The sequence below is a fragment of the Mustela nivalis genome (genome assembly GCF_964662115.1).
Source record: "Mustela nivalis genome assembly, chromosome: 3".
NCBI classification, from domain to species: Eukaryota; Metazoa; Chordata; class Mammalia; order Carnivora; family Mustelidae; genus Mustela; species Mustela nivalis.
The window spans coordinates 92,192,120-92,214,258 of record NC_139022.1 but is presented as its reverse complement, the minus strand read 5'-3'; the positions used below and the strand labels follow the sequence as shown (position 1 = coordinate 92,214,258).

At 37.3% G+C, this 22,139-nt stretch overlaps 1 protein-coding gene across 2 annotated transcripts in view; it reads right to left on the bottom strand.

Moving 5' to 3' along the window:
* Positions 1–808: 808 nt before the first annotated feature.
* Positions 809–22,139, bottom strand: part of DEPDC1B (DEP domain containing 1B) — a 78,342-nt gene continuing 57,011 nt past the window's right edge. For both annotated transcript variants that reach the window (XM_082725893.1, XM_082725894.1), the window contains exons 8-11: positions 6,847–7,013; positions 4,482–4,658; positions 3,022–3,207; positions 809–1,796 (exon numbers count right to left, since the gene is read on the bottom strand). In XM_082725893.1, the coding sequence (XP_082582019.1) occupies positions 1,635–1,796; positions 3,022–3,207; positions 4,482–4,658; positions 6,847–7,013 (692 nt within the window). In that variant the 3' untranslated portion in view covers positions 809–1,634. The remainder of the gene's footprint in view (positions 1,797–3,021; positions 3,208–4,481; positions 4,659–6,846; positions 7,014–22,139) is intronic.

Here is a 22,139-nt window from a genome sequence, read left to right as displayed (position 1 = left end):
AAAGTCATATTCCATCCCTTCATCGTGTTTACCCTTATTTTTGTATATATATATGTTTTTCTTTATTTAAAATTTTGGGAAGCAGTTTCTTTTAACAGACCAAATTACACCCAAAATCAAGTGTGTACATATATACATACATACATACATACATACACATACATACATACATATATACATACATACAAATATATATGTTTATATATATACATACATATTATACATATACATACATACATATACATACATATATAATGTTTTTTTCTCCTTTTTTCCCCCCCTTTCCCACCCCCCATTTTGGGTCTTTTCCGATTTGGTTAGTGTATATTTTTCTGGGGTTGTTGCTACCCTTTTAGTATTTTGTTCTCTCATTCTTCTATTTTTTTTTTTAAGATTTTATTTATTTATTTGACAGACAGAGATCACAAGTAGACAGAGAGGCAGGCAAAGAGAGAGAGAGGAGGAAGCAGGCTCCCTGCAGAGCAGAGAGCCCGATGTGGGGCTCAATCCTTAGCCAAAGGCAGAAGCTTTAATCCACTGAGCCACCCAGGCACCCCTCATTCTTCTATTCTTATCTGGATACAATGACAAGGTGGAAAAACTCACCTCAAAAAAAAAAAAAAAAAAAAAAAAAAAGAGCAAGAGCCAGTACTGACAGCTAGGAACCTAATCAATACAGACATTAGTAAGATGTCAGATCTGGAGTTCAGAATGATGATTATCAAGGTGTTACCTGGGCTTGAAAAAAGCATGGATGATACTAGAGAATCCCTTTTTGGAGAAATAAAAGAACTAAAATCTAACCAAGTTGAAACAAAATACAGTATTTATTTACAGCCCATTTATTTTCAAAAGGATGAGGGAGTTGGGGGAAACATAAAGGAAGTAGTCTCATTTTATTTAATCCATTTGTGTTTTTCATGAAATAACAGAGATCTGACTTACAATCAGGACCAAAAAAGTTTATTCAGTTCAATTCTCCATTTTCAGCCAAGACTGAAATTATACCACTGCAGGAAAATGAACATCTTCTCCACTTAGAGGTAAACACCAGCTAATATATATGTTATTAAAGGACCAGCTTTAGTTATATCTGCCATAACATCCAATGAATCCTCAATGAAAGACACAGCCATCATAATACCGGACATTAAGAATCTTGGTGCAACATTGAAAATGAGATTTTACAAAAGAGAAACCAGAACTATTAAGCTATGATATCAACAGCATCACAGTAACAGTACCCCACTGTCTTTCTTATTCAAGTATATACACTATTTTTAAGGCTTGGTTATAACAAAGACATCAGTAACTAAATGTACACATAATTATCTTATTAACACCATGAAAAACAACGAATAAAAAAATAAAAATCCTTAAATTTTGTAACAATTACATACACATTAACATTACCCCTGTATATTTGTCTAAATTTTAAATGATTTTTACACTTCAAAAATAGCACTAAGTTTTACAAAAATACTGATAATGGCTCAACATTTTTGGAAGTCCAGTCACTTTATATTTCAGTAGTAGTCTCTATTGTCTGCTCTTCCTCTTCCACCACCATAGTCCTTCTCTAACCATCCATTTGCTCAAGGCAACAACAGAGCTCTCTAACAGCTATGGAAGTACTACATCCGAAAACTTCTAGTTCTTTGAAATGGTTGGAAAGGGTTTTTTAGTGCCCACATTAGCAGCTGTGGTTTCGGTTTCGGTTTCTCAGGAAACAGAAGTGCTTCACTTTCTGGTGTAGGAAATCGCTCTTGGTAGACTGCGGGATAGGATTTTTGAAACTGGAAAAAAAAAAAAATTCAAGATGAGTAAAAAAACAGATAAGAACCAATAAAATTAGGTGATCTAATTTTAAAATTAAAGACTTCCTGATCTGATTCCATACGAGGCTGTCTTTGTTTAATGTTTATTGTTCTCCATCAGAAAGAGAATAAGACGATGACAAATCATAATCAAATTCACTCCAACACAAATCCATTTCTTTTTGTGAGATCATTTAATTCCACTTGCTATAGATCTAATTCAACTTTAATTTGATCCAATCTTCAAACAAACTTCTCATTTCAGTCCTATTTCTTAAAATTTCCTCTGCTTGCTAACTATAAATAGACTTCACTTTAAAAATAGTCACACGTAATTCTGACTTGAAAATAACTTATGTTCTATACGGGTGAAGAAAATTTTGGCCCAACTACATTTCACGATCTCCCTGCCTCTCCAACTCAACCCCACCTGCTTCTGCTCAAATGGAAGGGAAAACGTTCCAGTATATATAAAAGCTTCAAGAGAGGCAATGATGCTTTTTCTTTGATCCCCAACACCAAAACTCTTCTCCAAAATTACTGAGAAAAATGTGATTGGGAGTCTAGAACTCTGGTGCTCTGTGTATAACCCCAAATGTATGGTACGATCAGGAATCAAGCTTGCAGGAATCAGTCTTGAAAAATAAAAACCATTCCCTTAATCTTGAATCACTACTCTAAGAATGGTCAAAGTGTATCTATTTTTAATTAAAAGCTCTTCAATGAAACCCAAAGCTGTGTTGCCTAGCAGGACCTAAACCCCAAATACTGGCTATCTAAAACCAAAGCCTCTTCCATTTTACACATCTTATATCTGCAAATTCAGTACAACTTACTTTTCAGAAAAAAATCAGAGGAATTTATCTTCATTTGGTAGCTTCTCAGAATTTAAAGTAACTGCTCCATTAACTCACATCGTGCCAAATACCCAAACAAAGGACAAATAACAGAGAGCAGCTCCATAAATGAAGAGCTCAATAATGGTAAAATATCTACACTGGAGAATAAGATGTGGGAAACTCATCACAACTGAGTACATCCATGAGACTTCTGGAGTATATGACTTGAATAATATACTTTCAAAACTGCTACATCTCAGAAGATGAGATTCACATGAAACCCATTAAAGCAGAGAATTAAGAAGAAAAAACAATATTAAGACTAGTAGGAAGAAGACATGGCTTCTGAAGAACATTCTTTTTACCTGCTTCAATTTTTTCTTCTTCTCTTTGCTGGAGAGTTTTGCATCTGTTATGACTTCCTCCAACAAAGCTGCCAGAGGTTCCTGAGAGCCGTATGCTCTCTGGTATTCAAATTCCTCTGGACTGATCTGACGGCAAAATGACGGGGCAGATAAAGTGATATCCATATCGGCTCCTGGGTATTTTATCTGAGGCAAAAGGATTAATAGTGAAAGTCATAAGCATATTTTCATATAAGTTGCAAAACTGGTTCAGGTCAAATAGAGCATATCTCCTCCTGGGAATGCCATGTCATTCTTCAATTCCTTTAGAAAACTCTTTATTAAAAAGTAAAAGTGTTTCTATAAATTTGAAAAAAATCACTTAAAGCCACAGTTTTAAATAAGAGTTCTTACCTTTTTTATCCCAAGAACCATTTTAATAAACAAAAAACCTGGTGTGCTCTTTTAAATAAAATCTTAAATTGAAACATAAACTAAACATGTTGACAAAAGTAATTCATTACAATAGTGAACCTCCTCCTCTGGAGTTTCCTTCCCACATCTGGAGGATCTGACTTCCCTTCCTTGGGAAAGGATAGAGGCACACATGTAGTATGGCTGTTATGTATGGAGAAGTACTACAACATCTCCAAATACGTCAACAGTAAAAAGCAAGAAAACAAATGTGCAAACACTGTACAGGGCAAAAGGGAAAATGGAGAAACAAGAGGAAAGACGATGGTAAGACTTATAAATAAATGAACATCCATTAAAAATATTAATTTCACACCTACATAAACAAAGCAAATATTAACAGACAAAAAGAGGGAAATTGATGGTAATACAATCATAATAGGAGTCTTTAACACCCCACTTACATCAATGGAGAAGGCATCCAGATAGAAAATCAACAAGGAAATAGTGGTTTTGAACAAGACATTAGATTAGGTGGACCTAACAAATATATACAGAAATTTCCACTCAAATACAGCATAATACACACTCTTTTCAAGTGCACATGGAACATAATCCAGGATAGATCACATGTTAAGCCACAACAAATTTAAATCTCAATAAATTTAAGAAGACTAAAATAATAACAAGCATCTTTTCCAACCAAAACAATGTAGAAGTAGAAATCAGTTACAAACAAACCAACCAACCTAGAAAAGACACAAACATATGCTACTAAATAACCAATAGGTCAGTGAAGAAATCAAAGAGGAAATAAAAGAATACATGGCGACAAATTAAATGAAAACACAATGGTCCCAATCTTCAGAACAAAACTAGTAAACATTTCAAAAATTTTCCAAATTACCAAACACACATGGTGGCCACCATGTACCAAGCCCCATTAGAAGCAATTTGTATGCATTTATTCACTTAATTCTTCACATCTAGAAATCCCAAGAGGCCTAGCAAGTTTACAGGACTTTCTGCTGGCAATTTTAAAGGACTGTTAATACCCCTTCCTTTACCTGGACCCTTCGTAGATGAGCCACACGGTCCTCTATGGAGGTCTGCAAGGCCAAAGGGACTTTCAGAATCTCTTGGTAATTGTCCATCAGAAACGTCACCAACCTAGCAGCTAATAACTCATCCAAATCTACTTCATCCTTGGAACACAAGATGCAACGGGAAAATGTCTGAACCATCTGAAAAAAGAGGGGGAGGTATTTTTTAAATAAACACAGATGAGGTTTGTTGTTGTTTTTCCTATGCTGAACTGCATTTAATAAATCTCCAAAAACCAAAGGTGACCAGTCAATGAGAAATGGCCCACAGACCAGGGTACACATCCTATCTGGCACCTAGCCACACCTGGTCATCTCAATGGGCTGATCTTCTTATCAACCAGTGTGAACAGAAGGTGCATCTCATCTCACAGAGACTCAGCAGAGACTATGCAGAGACTGCTTGTCTGAGCAGCTTTTAAAGCACACCTCTTTACAGACAGTTTTAAATATATATAAACAAATTCTGAAAAATTATGATCACCACCATCACTTGAATTATGTAGCACTTTAAAGTTCAAAGTACTTTAAAGCCATTTTGTTTACTAATATCCTTATTTCACTTTGAATTTCAGAAATATGCTAGCACAACCTATGTGCCTCAACTGTCACACTTTTTCCTACTTAAGTATTAGTTTCTCTAGGATTTTGGGTGTACAACTGACAATCATATTTGAATGAAATGATGAGACTTTTTTTTTTTAAGATTTTATTTATTTATTTGACAGACAGAGATCACATGTAGGCAGAGAGGCAGGCAGAGAAAGAGAAAGAGGAGGAAGCAGGCTCCCCGCTGAGCAGAGAGCCCGATGTGGGGCTCGATCCCAGGACCCCGAGACTTTAAAAAAAAGGACTTTTAAGACTTTAAAGCAGAGGCTTTAACCCACTGAGCCACCCAGGTGCCCCAAATGATGAGACTTTATAACAAGTGCATTGTGATGAGACTCTTTGCAAGACAGAAATATAAAAAATATTATGTAGTTGCTTCCATAGAATTCATATTAACTATGATTTGGAAGGATTTTTCCCCCTTTCCTACTAATTTTATTGTGGACAATCTTGTTTCAAAACCTATAAGCATGAAATGACTAATTTTATTTAATTAGACTGCATGTCATCAACATACTGCAGATGATACTTTATCTACCCTCAAATTATGTGTACAGAGACACACAGACATTTTTTACCTGGAGGCTCTGGACACTGGAGTACCTTAATGCCCTAAAATTCTATGCAAAATTTTCCATGTGTATTCTATTGGGGAATAGGTGCAAAGTTTTTTTCAGCTTTTCAGAAGGGTCCATTAGCCCCATTATCCATCTACTCAACCAAAAGGAAGGTCAAGCAAGATTCACTCTACTGGACACTGAGTGTCCCTTTACTCTTACTCAATACTTCTAAGATGGGGCCAGAAGACCCCCAGGGGTATACTGTGGTTCACCAGGATATGGGAAGTATGTATGTATACCCCAGTGAAGAGGAGTTTTGCTCCAAGATCTCCAATTTTGAGGAAAATTAAGAAATTACATAGAAGGAGCACCTGGGTGGCTCAGTGGATTAAAGCTTCTGCCTTTGGCTTGGGTTATGATCTCAGGGTGCTGGGATCGAGCCCCACATCGGGCTCTCTGCTCAGCAGGGAGCCAGTTTCTCCCTCTCTCTCTGCCTGACTCTCTGCCTACTTGTGATCTCTGTCAAATAAATAAATAAAATCTTAAAAAAAAAAAAGAAATTACATAGAAGAAATTCTAAACATGAGCCCTATTTTAAAAGACATGCTGACACAAGAAAGTAGAATTCAAAACTAGCATATATGTTTTTAAGCCAAATTGAAAATATCTTAAGAAATATTCTTACCCACGGACCCTTAGATCATACCCCAAGAGAACAAATTCTCTGTCTCTCCCCAGGCTGTCTGGTTCAACTCTATGTTTTATTTCTTTCCTCTTTACCCTATTATATGTGCTGCCTCTCTCCTACTTGTTATACTAACAAATGCTTCAGAACCCTTTCTGTCTTGGAGGAAAGTATGTCTTTTTCTCAAAAGGACCCTTTTCCTTATTGTCCACCCTTCCTTCCGCTTATGTTGACAGTAGGCAGGAGACCACAGATACCTCTACATTCAGATTCTATCCCTACTCACTTCGCCTTCCATTATGTTCTTTAATACACCAACACTGGAAGTGTAATCCCGCCTGTGCAGTTTCCAAGCTGTGGCTCTTTGAGCAAGCCTACCTTGGCGCCTTCCTTGGGTTGCCAAGCTAGTAAACTTTATTTAGTTGAACTGTATTCCAAAAACTCAAGTCAAGTTAGATGTTAGAGATCAACCTACCAGTGTTCGGGTCCCAAAGCCATCACATAGGGGTGGCATCTCCTTATTTAGGCAGATCCTTGCCATCATCCTCATCAAGAGCTGTAACTTTCTCCTGTTTTCAGGTGGCAGGAGAAGGCAGCAAACCTGAAATGCTTCAATAGCCATTTTCTCTTTCTGTAACAAACCTTTTGAGAAAAAAAGTTTTTTAATCTTTTAAAACTAATAGGCTCCTTGACTCTATTACGTTTACATTTTTCAAAATACATATTATTAAGATTATACAAAATGTGTCCACATATTCAACTATGCTGGGCCAACTGATTACAGATCAACTGAATCAGCACAGAAAATACAAACCATCAACTAAGGATGAAAAATGTATAAAACAAATATAGCCATTTCCCTCCCTCACACCCTTGCCAGATGCAAGCAGATATTCACAGCCTTCTTTCCCACTGAACCAACATCAGGTTGAGTCTAACCTAACCCTCAGCACTCACAGTTACTAGGACATGAATGCACCACTACTGCCCTGAATTCTCCTCCTTATATTTTGCCCCCAGGAAGAGCAGGGTCACTATTTGGCATGATTCTTACAGACTGAATAATAGGGCTGACAGGCCTACAGTCAGACCACTGACGGATGGCTGCACTTGTTTCCAAACAACACATGTGAAATAACCCTTCCTCTCATGTAAGCTGTTTTCTTCTAGCTGAGTAAACCGATTCAATCATATTATATGCCATCTCTCCACACCCAAACTAGAGTATTCCAACAGACTAATACTAATACTAATACAGTATTCTAATACTGTGCTAAAAATTAAAGTTTCTAATATTACGTTCTCTTCAATCCCTTTTGTCCCCAAACAAGCCCTCTAATCAGACGGAACTGCTTTCATCAATTTATTTTTTCCATACCCAACCTCTTCACGTTCCTGCTAGTCTCTGTCTTGGAGGCAAAACCATCTTTGGCTTTCAGTAAGGATTTCCTGACCACCTATGCTCTGCCAGGAACTGTGCCAAGTCCTTGAAATATGAAAATATGCCAGATCCTCTACTTTGAAGAGCTTATACGATGTGAGGAGACACCCACCAAATACAAGCACAAAATTTGAGAGATGCTGCAAGAGACATCTGCAAGGGGCACTGAGGGCAATTGTAAGTCACTCCTTAGGACTGCAGCATGGGCTGAGAAGGTAAGGGCTTGGCAGAGAAGTGGAGCTGGAAAGGTCAACTTAGACGAGACCTTAGAAGGCCTTGAATGCCAGACCAAGGAGCTTAGGTTTGATCCTAAAGGCGGTGGGTGTGCATGGGAGGGAAAAGGAGGCAGGAGGGGTCCTTTAATATACCCAGCTCAACGAGGTGTTTATCTGAAGGATACAAATAGTAATTCAAAGGGGCATCTGCACCCCAATATTTATAGCAGCAATGTCCACAACAGCTAAACTATAGGAAGAGTGCAGATGTCCATTGACAAATGAACGGATAAAGAAGATATGATGTAGACAGATAGATACAGATATAGATATACACATACAAACAATGGAATAGTACATAACCATCAAAAGAATGAAATCTTGCCATTTACAGCAACACGGTTAGAACTAGAGGTATTATGCTAAGCAAAATATATCAGTCAGAAGAAGACAACTATCACATGATGTCACTCATATGTGAAATTTAAGAAACAAAACAGAGAAGCATAAAACAAAACGAAATCAGAAATGGAGACAAACCATAAGAGACTCTTCACAGTAGGAAACAAACTGAGATTTGCTGGAGGGAAGGGGCTGGCGGGAAAGGATAGCTGAGTGATGGGTATTAAGGAGAGCACATGATGTAATGAGCACTGGGTGTTGTATGCATAGATGAATCACAATTCTACCCATGAAACAAACAAATAAATAAATAATAGATAAATAAATAAATAAGATACACTCTAAAAAAACAAACACCCAGTGCAGTCCTAGACGTTCACTAAAAATATTGTTGCTGATCATCATCACTAGACCTTCTTTCAATTCTACATAAACAAATCTATGGAGAGAAAAAATGTTTATGACCATATTTTAATTCATTCATTTATCCAGTGAATGTTCAGTAAGCCTTGCCTATATTCTGGGAACTATTTTATTTATTTATTTTTTAAGATTTTATTTATTTATTTGACACAGAGAGAGAGATCACAAGCAGAGAGGCAAGCAGAGAGAGGGGGAGAAGCAGAACTCTCCACTGAGCAGAGAGCCCAATGTGTGGCTCAATCCCAGGACCCTGAGATAATGACCCGAGCCAAAGGCAGAGATTTAACCCACTGAGCCACACAGGCACCCCTGGGAAATATTTTAGAAGAGGACATACAGTGGGGAATAATACAAAATCCTTCCTGATCTCATGGAGCTTACTTTCCAGTAGCTAATTAGCAAAGTGGTACATAAATATGTCAGGTGGAAAAAATGCTATGGATAGAAATAGAGACAAGGAGCTGGGAGTGATGAGATGTGCTCAGAAAAATACTTCTGGGTTTTTACGAAAGGTCTCTCTGTAAGGAGGTGAAGTTTGAGCAAAGATCTGAAGGTAATGAGAGTAAGCCAGTGAAATATCGGAGACACATCTTCAAGGCAGCGGAAACAGCAATTATGAAGATTGTGACATGAGGGTCCGTGTGGAGTGTGTGAGGAACAGCACTGAGGCCAGTGTAAAGAGAGAGCAGCATATAAGAACACTCAAGTCGGAAATGCCATTACAGTGGAAGGCAAGAGCCAGATCACAAAGAACCTTGTAGACTATTGTTAAGGACTTCAGGTTTTATTATGAGTAACCTGAGAAACCATGGGAGGGCTCTGGACAGGGGAGTCATTTAAACTGAATTACTTATTACTTTGGCAGTTCCTGAGAAAACAGATTGCGAGGGTAGCAAGGAAGGAAGAGGATGAGTGATGGTCTGGATGAAGTGGCAGCGTTGGAACTGGAAAGAACTCACTATATTCTAGATTTATTTTTCCACAAAGCCTTCTATGTTTTCCATGAAGCTTTCTATCACATTAGCCTACAAATCCTTTTTCCAAATTATAAACACATTTGGACAGTCAGATTTCACCATATCTTATTATGTCTCATGTATACATATATTGTTCCCCCACTTGCTTTATTTTTTTCTAATTATACATAATCACCTCCTAATTTATTATAGAATTTACATTTTTGTTATGTACCATGGTCTCCCCTCTGCCTTCCTGCAATATAAGCTCCACATGGGCAGGGATTCTTGTCAGTTTTGTTTATTGATATACCTCCAATGGCTAAAAGAGCACCTTGTAGATCACAGGAGCTTTATAAACATTTTCTGAACATATGAAGGAATGACAATGACCTATCCCTTGCTAGGAACAAAGCTAGAATATCTGGCTTCAGGCCCAGTTCCCACTGATTGCATATGCTTAGGCATGAATCCCCATTAACCTAGCAGTAAATTGTTGTGGATAATTGTAAAACCAAATCATTGTACTGTTATGGGGGCCCATGGGCTATAAAGGGAAGCTTAGGTGAATTGAAAGTTTTAAGAGCATAGATGTTGGCTGCTGCAACTACTACCATTACTACTACTGAACTTCAAAGTATTAAAATACCAGGGTGGAAAATATGATGTGAATCAGATGCAACTCTGGCTAGATTCTCTTTAAAAGCCAGTTAAAAAATGTATTGCATAGTAGTACACACATGCGAATTTGGCTCTGGGCCTCTACAATAAGAGAATAAGTAAAATTTCACAGTGCCCCAGCATAGCTTGTTACTGAGTGACGAATCATCTAAGAATGCCCTCTTCAAGCCTAACTGCCTCAAAGGTTGCATAACCATATTACATAGGCTGGGAAAAAATATAAACGTGTAAACATCATCCACATATACAAATTTACAATGCATAGTTCACAAAGACTCTCACAATTACGACTCTTGGGGTCACTGGCAAAAAATCTCATGTCCACATTATTATTAGATACAAAGAACAATGTCTAGGAACGCCTGGGTGGCTCAGTGGATTGAAGCCTCTGCCTTTGGCTCCAGTCGTGATCCTAGGATCCAGGGATCAAGCTCCGTTTCGGGCTCTCTGCTTGGCGGGGAGCCTGCTTCCCTTCCTCTCTCTCTGCCTACCCCTCTGCCTGCTTGTGATCTCTCTCTCTGTCAAATAAATAAATAAAATCTTTAAAAAAAAAAAAAAGAAGAAGAAGAAGAAGAAGAAGAACAATGTCTGGTAATGTTAGAAGGTCCTGTAAAACTTTTATTAAATTTTGCTTGACTTTCACAGAAAGAATGTGAATGCCTTTGTTGCCATTAATGAGAGTCTATTACATCATTTGACAGCCATTTGATAGTTGGCTTCTTGTTTACATAAAGATTACAGAAGTCTTTGCTAGGATTGCCTCTTAATGTATAATGTACAATCCTAGTGTCTTAAAAAAAAAAAGGCAAAAAGCTTACATTTTAATAGCACTTCATCTGCTATAGATATAACCAATATAGCATCTGTGTGGCTGAACACAAGATTTCAAGGGTGAACTACAACAGCTGACTTGCCTTCATTTCTTACTCCAATCAAATCATTCAAATAAAAGTTTCATTTAAGGGGCGCCTGGGTGGCTCCGTGGGTTAAGCCTCGGCCTTTGGCTCAGGTCATGATTTCAGGATCCTGGGATCAAGCCCTGCATCAGGCTCTCTGCTCAGCAGGGAGCCTGCCTCCCCCACCCAACTTCTGCCTGCCTCTCTGCCTACTTGTGATCTCTCACTCCGTCAAATAAATAAAATCTTAAAAAAAAATTCAATTAAGTAGGTAGAAAGTTCTTACTCCAATCAAATAATTCAAATAAATAAAAAGATAAAAGAAGTTATCCAATGTCCATAAAATGCAAGAATTAGGAGTAGAGACTCACCTGACATGAAAGCAAGATTTGTTAAAAAGCTGTAGTTCAATGCTACCTTAGGAATACACAAAAGACCAATAGGACAATGCTGAAAGTCTAGAAAGGGACATAAGTATGCATGGGAACATAATATATCATAGAAATGTCATCAGAAATCAGTGAGGAAAGAATGGTCTGTTCCAAAGTGGTGTTTGGAATAATCTGATAACTGTATGGCAAGAAAAAAAATGAAATGACAGTGTCTTGCCTTATTAAAAATACAGGAAATTCTGACTCCAAGCAAGATGGAATAGCAAGGACCAGACTAACTCTCCCTCCACAAACAACTAGAAAACTGGGCAAATTTTATGCAATAACTATTTCTATCCATGGGGCAATAAGACAGGATGACAATCCCTGAGAAAAGGATACAAAACAAATAAGCTATACAATTTCCCCACATTCTGCCTAGTGGCACATTCCAAACAATGAACAGGGAAGAGATCTCAAGTAGAGGGAAGAGAAACACTGAGACTTCCTGGAGGCCAGGTCAGCTGGACCTTGTAGAACAGAGTTCCATCTGTAGGGAGCTAAACAGGAAAAGGTTTCCATAAAGCTGCAGCAAAATCCCCTGAGACTCTGATGAATACCGAAAAGCACATACATGATTAAAGCAAAGCTGAGGTCATACAAAGAACAACCCATGAGCTTTGAGCTGAATGGTTCCCCAGGCTCACAGAGTAGACAACCCTGCTCATGGCAGAAGGCATTATGTAGAAAGCTAGCAGTTTATGCTTCAACAGTAGGACCAGACTCCCCTCCAGGAAAGGTTAGTCTAGTTGGGTCTGAAAAATAGCTTTAAAAATAAGATGCAGATTAATCTAATTCAGTTACATCAAATGCCTAACAGAACAAAGCTCACCATCTTCAAAGGAAAACAATAAAATTCAGACACTCAACAATGACAAAAAATTTGTACAAATTTGTACAAACAAAATTACTAGATAATTTTGTACAAACAAAATTACTAGATAAGCCAAGAAGCAGAAAGGTGTGACCTCCCTAAAAAATATATCAGTAGAAAATCATAAAAATAGCACCAGAAATGACAGAGATGAAGGATTTAGAGAAAAGTGTGTTACAAAAGGTATTCTAGTTCTTGTATTTAAATATACATGTATATATATACGAATACAGGAAAGAGAGAAATGGAAGATGTAAGAGAGAACCAAATGATACTTTCCTAGAGATAAAAAAATTAATCCTCAAAAAAACCCACAAACAACAACAACAACAAAAACCCAACAATTGGAAGGGAACCACAGCAGACTAACATTTCAAAAGAAAACAAAGAAGAATTAGACAATAGAATGAATTAGCCAAAACAGAAGCAAAGAAGACAAAAAGTAGAGGAAAGAAATGAAGAGAGCTGCAGCAACTGGAGGGAAAGTACCAAGTGACCTAAAATGAGTCATTAGAAAAGTGAAAGGAGTCACAGAAAGAATAAATGAAGAAATAATGCCTAAAAACTTTCCAAATGTGGTATGAAATCTATTAATCAACATAGGAAAAAAATTCAGTCAATTGAAGGGCAATAAACACAGAAACCTCTTAGAAATGTATTATAATTAAATTCCTAAAAAATCAGTGATAAAGAAATTGTCAAAAGCAGAAGGAAAAAAAGATACATTATAAACAGAGGAACAAAAATAAGTAATGTTCACAGACTTTTCATCAGAAACGATTAAAGCCAGAAGACATCTTTAAATATCCAAGCCAGAAGACATTATCAAAGTGCTGACAAAAGAAAACTGTTAACTTAGAATTCTATACCTGCTGAAAATACTTTTCAGAACTAAGTCTGAACAAAGACTTTTCAGAATTCCCTACCCCCCCCCCCAAAAAAATCTGAGAAAATCTGCTGCCAGGACACCTGTACCATAAAAAAATGTTAAAGGACATTTTTCAAACAGAAGGAAAGTGATACCTGATGGAAACCTAAATCTGCATAAAGGAATGAAGATTACCAGAAAAGGTTAAGATATGAATAAATAAAACTTGTTTTTTATTTCTTAATTTCTTTAAAAGAAAATTACCTGTCTAAAGAAAAAATAACATACAATATGGTTTACAACAGATGCTATAAAATACATGTCAGACAAAAATGCATGACAACAATATTACAAAGGGCAGGAGAAAGAATATAAAAAGATATTATGGTAAGGTGGTAACATTATATGTGAAGCAATACAATATTTAAACTTAGGCAAAGATTTCTTAAGACCAAAAAGCACAAATCATAAAAGAAAATGACAAAATGGACTTCATCAAAATGAAAAGCTTCTGCTTTTCCAAACATTATTTAAAAAAGGAAAAAGAAAATCAGTTTGGGTTACACACTGAATATAGAAATAACTCTTACAACTCAATAATAAGAGAACAAACGAGCCAATAAAAACCAGAATATTTTTAAGACACTTCGCAAGAGAAGATACAGAACAGCCACTGGGCAAACAAAAACATGCTTAATATTACTAGTCATCAGAAAAATACAGCTAAAAACCATAAAAATATACTACCACATACCCACTAGGTGAGGTAAAACAAAAGACTGACAGTGTCAAATGTTAATAAGGATTTAGAGATACTAAAACTTTCATGCATCACTGATGGGAATGTAAAATGACACAACTATTTTGGAAAACAACTTGCTGAAAGTCAACATACATTCATCACATGACTCAATAATTCCATTATTTATACAAAAGAAATTAAGACATATGTTCATAAAGCCTTATTCATAGTAGTCCAAGACTGAATACAATCCACATGTTCCTCAACAAGTGAGAAGATAATTGTGGTTTGTACTATATCCATGCAATAGAATACTCAGCAAAACAGTGTAACAACTACTGATACGTGTAACATGAATAAAATCTCAAAAATACTGTGTTGAGCAAAAGAAGCCAGATAGAAAGTACATACTGCATACTTTCACTTGTATGCAACTCTTAAAAAGAAAACCCGATCTATAGCATAGATAACTTCTATTTCCAGGTGTCTGGTGCCAGTGTGGGGTTGGCTGCTGACTGAAAAAAGAGCACAAGTGAAATTTCAGAAGTGGAAAAAAAGACAAGATGGTGGAGGAGTAGGGAAGCTCATTGCCATTGCCGGTCCCCTGAATTGAGCTGGATATCTACCAAACCATCCTGAACACCCCCACAAAATCAGCATGAGATTGGTGGCTTCCATCACTCCAGATTTTCCTTGGGTTCATCTTGCCTGTGTCATGGTTGATATTTTGGATTCTGTACATTCCCTCAGCCATCCCTCAAGAGAATGACTAGGAGGTAGAGCTCCCAACAAAGGAAAGAACCAGAGACAATGGCCTCTGCCACAGACTTAATGGATATGGATCTAAGGAAGATGTCAGAAAAAGACTTCAGAATAACATTTATAAAGTTGCTACTTAGGCTTGAGAAAACTATTAGTGACAGTATAGACCTTTAAGGGCAGAATGTAGAGGTACTGTCAATGAAATTAAAAATGCTATGAAGGAGATGCTGTCTAAACTGGATACTCTGAATGCCAGGGTAAATGAGAAAGAATGAATTAGTGATCTAGAAGATAAGCTGATAGAAAGGAAAGAAGTCAGGAATGACAGAGATGAACAACTACAAGCTCATGAGATCAGAAGTAGAGAGATCAATGACACCATGAAACATTCCAAAGTCAGAATTATCGGGATCCCTGAGGGGGTGGAGAGAGAAAGAGAACGAGGATGTATACTTGAGCAAACCATAGCTGAGAACTTACCTAATCTGGGGATGAAAGGAGGATCCCTGTCCAAGAGGCAGAGAGGACCCTTCCCAAGATCAATAAAAATAGACCAATGCCCCAGTATATAATAGTAAAACTTGGTAATCTTAGAGCCAAGGCAGCTATCCTGAGAGCAGCTAGGGGTAAGAGATGTCTTAACTATGGAGGGGGGAATATCGGAATAACATTATACCTGTCCATAGAGACCTGGCAAGACATAATAGGGTACTAAATGAGATGAACATGCAACCAAGAATACTTTAATCGAGCAAGGATGTCATTCAGAATGGATGGAGAGACAACGAGGACAGGTAGGAAGTGAAAGATATATGACCACCAAGGCAGCCAGAGAGGGGAGGGTTCTATAAAAGAAAAAAGACCCCAAGAGTAATATAGACGAGAAAGTAACAGAGATAATCTACAGAAACAGGGACTTCACAGGCAATACAATGGCACTAAATTGTTATCTTTCAATAGTTACTCTCATCGTGAACAGCCTGAAAAATTAAATGGCAGGGTTTCAGATTGAATAAAAAGACAGGATCCATCCATATACTGCCTACAAGAGACTCCTTCTGAGCCTAAAAGCACCTCCAGATTGAAAGTAAGGGGATGGAGAACAATTTATCATGTAAATGGACCTCAAAAGAAAGCTGGGGTAACAATTCTCATATCAGACAAGTTGGATTTTTAAACCAAAGACTGTACTAAGAGATGTAAAGGAACACTATTATCATACTTAAAACTATCCCACAGAAACAATTTTAAGTATCTCTGCCCCCAACATGAGAGCAGCCAACTATCTAAGCCAACTGTTAACCAAAATAAAGAATCATATTGATAATAATACATTAATACTAGGAGACCTCTCAGCAATGGACAGTTCATCTAAGCAGAAGATTAACAAAGAAACAAGAGCTTTGAATGACCCAGTGTACCAGATGGACTTTGTAGATACATATAGAAGATTCCACCCTAAAACAACATAATACTCATTCTTCTTGAATGTACAAGGAACTTCCTCCAGAATAGATAACATACTTGGTCACAAATCAGGTCTCAACCAATACTAAAAGACTGAGATTATTCCCTGCATGTTATCTGACCACAGTGCCTTGAAACTGGAACTCACAAGAAAAAATTTGGAAGGAATTGAAACACGTGGAAGTTAAAGAACATCCTACTAAAGAATGACTGGGTCAACCAGGAAATTAAGGAAGAACTTAAACAAGTCATGGAAACTAATGAGAATGAAAACACATCGGTCCAGAACCTATGGGATATTGCAAAGGCTGTCCTTTCAACAATGTGGCAGGATACCAGTCAAAACCACAATGTGATATTACCTTACACCAGTTAAAATGGCAAAAATTAACAAGACAGGAAACAACAAGTGTTGGTGAGGATGTGGAGAATGGGGAGCCCTCTTACACTGTTGGTGGGAAGGTAAGCTGGTACTACCACTCTGGAAAACAGGATGGAGTTTCCTCAAGACATTAAAAAGAGAGCTACCCTATGACCCAGCAATTGCACTACTAGGTATTTACCCCAAAGATACAGGTGTAATGAGAAGAAGGGGCACATGCACTCCAGTGTTCATAGCAGTAATGTCCACAATAGCCAAATTGTGGAAGGAACTGAGAGGCCCTTCAACAGATGAATGGATAAAAAAAGATGTGATTCATATATACAATAGAATATTACTCAGCCATCAGAAAGAATAAATACCTACCATTTGCATTGACTTGGATGGAACTGGAGGGGATTATGCTAAGTCAAATAAGTCAGGCAGAGAAACAATTCTATGGTTTCACTCATATGTGGAATATAAGGAATAGTGCAGAGAACCATAGGGGAAGGGATGGAAAACTGAAGGGAGAGAAATTGGGGAGGGAGATGAGCCATGAGAGACTATGGACTTTGGTAAACAAACTGAAGGTTTTGGTGGGGGGAGAGGGGAGGGGATAGAGTCACCAGGTGATGGGCACTAAGGAGGGCACATTTAGTGATGAACACTGGGTGGTTTTTTTGCTTTTGTTTTTTTTTTTTTTTTAATTTATAAACATGTATTTTTATCCCCAGGGGTACAGGTCTGTGAATCGCCAGGTTTACACACTTCACAGCACTCACCAAAGCACATACCCTCCCCAATGTCCATAATCCCACCCCCTTCTCCCAACCCCCCTCCCCCCAGCAACCCTCAGTTTGTTTTATAAGATTAAGAGTCACTTATGGTTTGTCTCCCTCCCAATCCCATCTTGTTTCATTGATTCTTCTCCTACCCACTTAAGCCCCCATGTTGCATCACCACTTCCTCATATCAGGGAGATCATATGATAGTTGTCTTTCTCTGCTTGACTTATTTCGCTAAGCATGATATGCTCTAGTAACACTGGGTGTTTTATGAATCACTGAACACTATGTCAAAAACTTATGATGTACTATACAATGGCTAACTGAACATAATAAAAAAAAAAGTGGAATAAAAAAAGAATCTTCAGGGGTAATGGAAAGGGTTTGTTACCTTAACTGAGCAATAGTAATTACACTAGTATACATTCATCAAAACTCACTGAACTGTACTTAAAATGGGTACATTATTGGGTTATCTGGGTGGCTCATCTTGAGGAACCGCCATACTGTTTTCCAGAGTGGCTGCACCAAGTTGCATTCCCACGAACACTGTAAAAGGGTACCCCTTTCTCCACATCCTCGCCAACACTTGTTTCCTGTCTTGTTATTTTTTGCCATTCCAACTGATATAAGTTAGTATCTCAATGTAGTTTTGATTAATTCAGTCAATTTAAAAATAAATTAAATGAATCAAGAGAAATTAGATACCCAAACACACACAAAAAAAACCCTTAAAAATCTTAGAATTACAGAATCTCTTTGTGTCTGAAAGATTTCTTAAAGATACACAATAAATTTGACCAAAATAAAACATAAAAGGTTTTTACCTTTTGATTAAAACCTAAAGAGAAGCCACAAACTAGGAAATGGTATTTGTAAGACACAAGGTATAATGAAATAGTATCTAAAATATATTTTTAGAAGGCCCCCCAAAAAAAAACAACAAACAAAAGAAAAAATGAATAAAGGACAGAAAAAGTATTTCACCCAAGAAGAAACCTACATGACCAATAAACAGCAACAAAACTACTTTTCACACACCTCAGACTGCAAAAATTAAAAAGCCCCAGCCGTGTTTTGACCTTGTGACATGAAGCAAAAGGCCAATCCAGGGTCTTAAGCCATGTTTGGAGGACTCTGAGGGGGAGTAGCTGGAGCTGCTGATGCTGTTCCCGCGTTTGATCACTTGGAATGTCAGACTCAGATCACATAAACATGGATGAGTATGTCACAGCATCGATGAACAATCACAGCAGTTCCATAATTATGGAGGAAGTGAGGGATTCTATAGCAAACAGGAGAATTCTATCTACAAACAATATTTCCAATAACAATGAACACATCAAGCACGAAATCTTGGCTTCTATATCTCATTCTCTACTCAAAGAAACCAAGAATTCTTAAGGAACCAACACTTGTTGTTTCCTGTCTTGTTAACTTTTGCCATTTTAACTGGTGTAAGGGAATGAACAAGAAGAGCTTTTCCTGCCAGAAAGTAAGAAAGTGCTCTAAGAATGATGGGGATGGGGTTAAAAAGAAAAATTCATGAGCTAGTTTTTAGGGCTTCCACCAGGATTCCAATTACATGTCTATCAGACTACTTGATATTGTCCTACATGTCAGTGGGCTGTGTTTGATGCCTGTTGTTATATTGTGTTTTCTTTTCCTGGACTTTGCTCTCTCTGTGCTTTCTTTACAGCTTTTATTGCTGTATATGGAAGTTCATTGATCTTTTTCTTTTGCAGTGTCTACTCTGTTCCGAATCCCACTCAGTGAAATTCTTTTTTTATTATGAGATTATCTTTTTTTGAGTGTACAATTCAGCAATTTTTAGTATATTCATTAAGTAATGCCCATCACCACTATCTAATTCCAGAATATTTCTGTCATTCCAAAAAGAAATCTCCATATGAGTTAGCAGTTACTCCCCATTCTCTCTTTCCCTCAGCCCCGGGAAAACACTACCACTGTCACAGATTTGCCTGTTCTGAACATTTCATATAAATGGAATCATATAAAATATTTTTATTTGGCTTCTTTCACTGAGAATAATGTTTTCAAGTTTCAATCATGTTATAGCATGTAACAGCCTTTCATTCCTTTTGAAAATTGCAAACCATTCTATTGTATGGATATGCTACCTTTTTTTCATTTTTCATTTGATGGACATTTCTGTTCTTTCCACTTTCTGGTTATTATGATTAATGTTGCTATGAATATTTAGTTGCTGGGTGACATATGTTGTCAACTGTTTTGTATACACCTAAGAGTGGACATACTAACTCACATGACAACTGAAGTTTAACTTTTTTTTTTTTTAAACTTAAAGCTTTTTTTTTTTTTTTAAATTTATTTAGTCAGAGAGAGAGAGCGAGAGCGAGCACAGGCAGACAGAGTGGCAGGCAGAGTCAGAGGGAGAAGCAGGCTCCCCATGGAGCAAGGAGCCCGATGTGGGACTCGATCCCAGGACGCCGGGATCATGACCTGAGCCGAAGGCAGCGGCTTAACCAACTGAGCCACCCAGGCGTCCCTGAAGTTTAACTTTTTAAAAAATGGTCAAACTATTCATTGTCTGTGCCAAAGTAGTTAAGACTTGCCCCAGGAATACAGCTGGGATTCACAACTATATTCTCATCTTCCTTTACACACATAAATATCAACACATAATTACAAACCCCCATTCAACAAAGTCTTCTTCATTTTAATTTAGTGTTAAAATTGAATGGTCAGCAATTATCAATTGTTCTTTAAAACATTACACTTTTAAATTAATACCATAGTCCATATCCTTTATTAACATGTACAGATGTATTTTTCTTGGTTACTACATAAGTCCTAAATAAAAAAGTTTTAATTTTGGATTATGTTTAAAAAAGTTTATCTAGCAGCCATCTGGTGTCTTTGTGTTATATCATAAGTAATCTAACCGGCAAAATTTCCTGGAGCCTGGGGAAAAAGCCTTAAAGCCCTAGGTAGTCATTAAGTAAACCTATATTTTAAAAAAACACTGCACCTACGGAATAAAGCAGACATAAACTAACAGCATTTCTCAACCATATCAAAGTTACAACTTGTACTCACAAAAATATTAATCAGTAGAATACTGGGAAACTGGCAGGGGACTACTTTATTATTCTTTTTAATATTTTTAAATTATTTTTAAATATTTTTGAATGTTCAAAGAGGCAATAGCATAAAAAGTAGTACACCTAGAATTCCCTTAGTATTAGAAACATAGATACTATAGGGGCGCCTGGATGGCTCAGTGGGTTAAGCCGCTGCCTTCGGCTCGGGTCATGATCTCAGGGTCCTGGGATCGAGTCCCGCATCGGGCTCTCTGCTCAGCAGGGAGCCTGCTTCCTCCTCTCTCTCTCTCTCTCTCTGCCTGCCTCTCTGCCTGCTTGTGATCTCTCTCTGTCAAGTAAATAAATAAAATCTTTAAAAAAAAAAAAAAAAAGAAAAGAAACATAGATACTAAAGCCTCATTGTAGATGGAAATGGGCACCATTGTTCATGGTGTCCAGAAATTAATGTGGCTACATTGAGACACAGGTTATGCTTCCATCACAGCAAGTTTATTGCTGTGGTGACAATGAGGCCTGTAACATTTTCTCTTACGTTCATGGAGTAGAGTGGAAGAAATAAGACTTAAGCATTAGAAACAGTTAAGGAATGATTTTAGATCTGTTTGCCAAAATAGCAGTCAGTGCACTTCTACAATTTGACTTCTAGGGCCCTGAAGTAAAGACATTGGATCCCAAAGATTATAGGAGTGACAGTGACAACTGTGGATTGATCAAGTTCTTTTTAAAAGGGCTGTTTTGAAGATTATGATTCTAACTTTGGAGGAACTATGGTGATGAGCAGTGACTGGCAGTGGAAGTAATCACATATAAAAACTCCTTAAATAAAAATTTATTGGCTTTAAATAAAAAAAAAAAAAGAAACATAGATACTATACACAAGGGGAAGAATCTAGTCCCAAAGACATTAAACTGTGCCCGTTTATCACATCATTATATGTGCCAAATAAAAATAGATTAAAAATAAAACAAAATCTTTGTTTGTAGAATGTAGTGGTATGCAGCGCTTCCATGCCATTAATCTTGATGACAGTGAATAGTTCTACTACACATAAAAGCATACGAATTTCACAAAATACTGTAACACTTGAGGACAAGATCTTCCACTACAGAAAAGAATTTTATTTGATAGTGGTTTTTGAAGTTTATCTTTCCACCATTAAAAATTAGAATGAATAGGGCGCCTGGGTGGCTCAGTGGGTTGGGCCACTGCCTTCGGCTCAGGTCATGATCTCAAGGTCCTGAGATCGAGGCCCACATCGGGCTCTCTGCTCAGCAGGGAGCCTGCTTCCTCCTCTCTCTCTCTGCCTGCCTCTCTGCCTGCTTGTGATCTCTCTCTGTCAAATAAATAAATAAATAAATCTTTAAAAAAAATTAG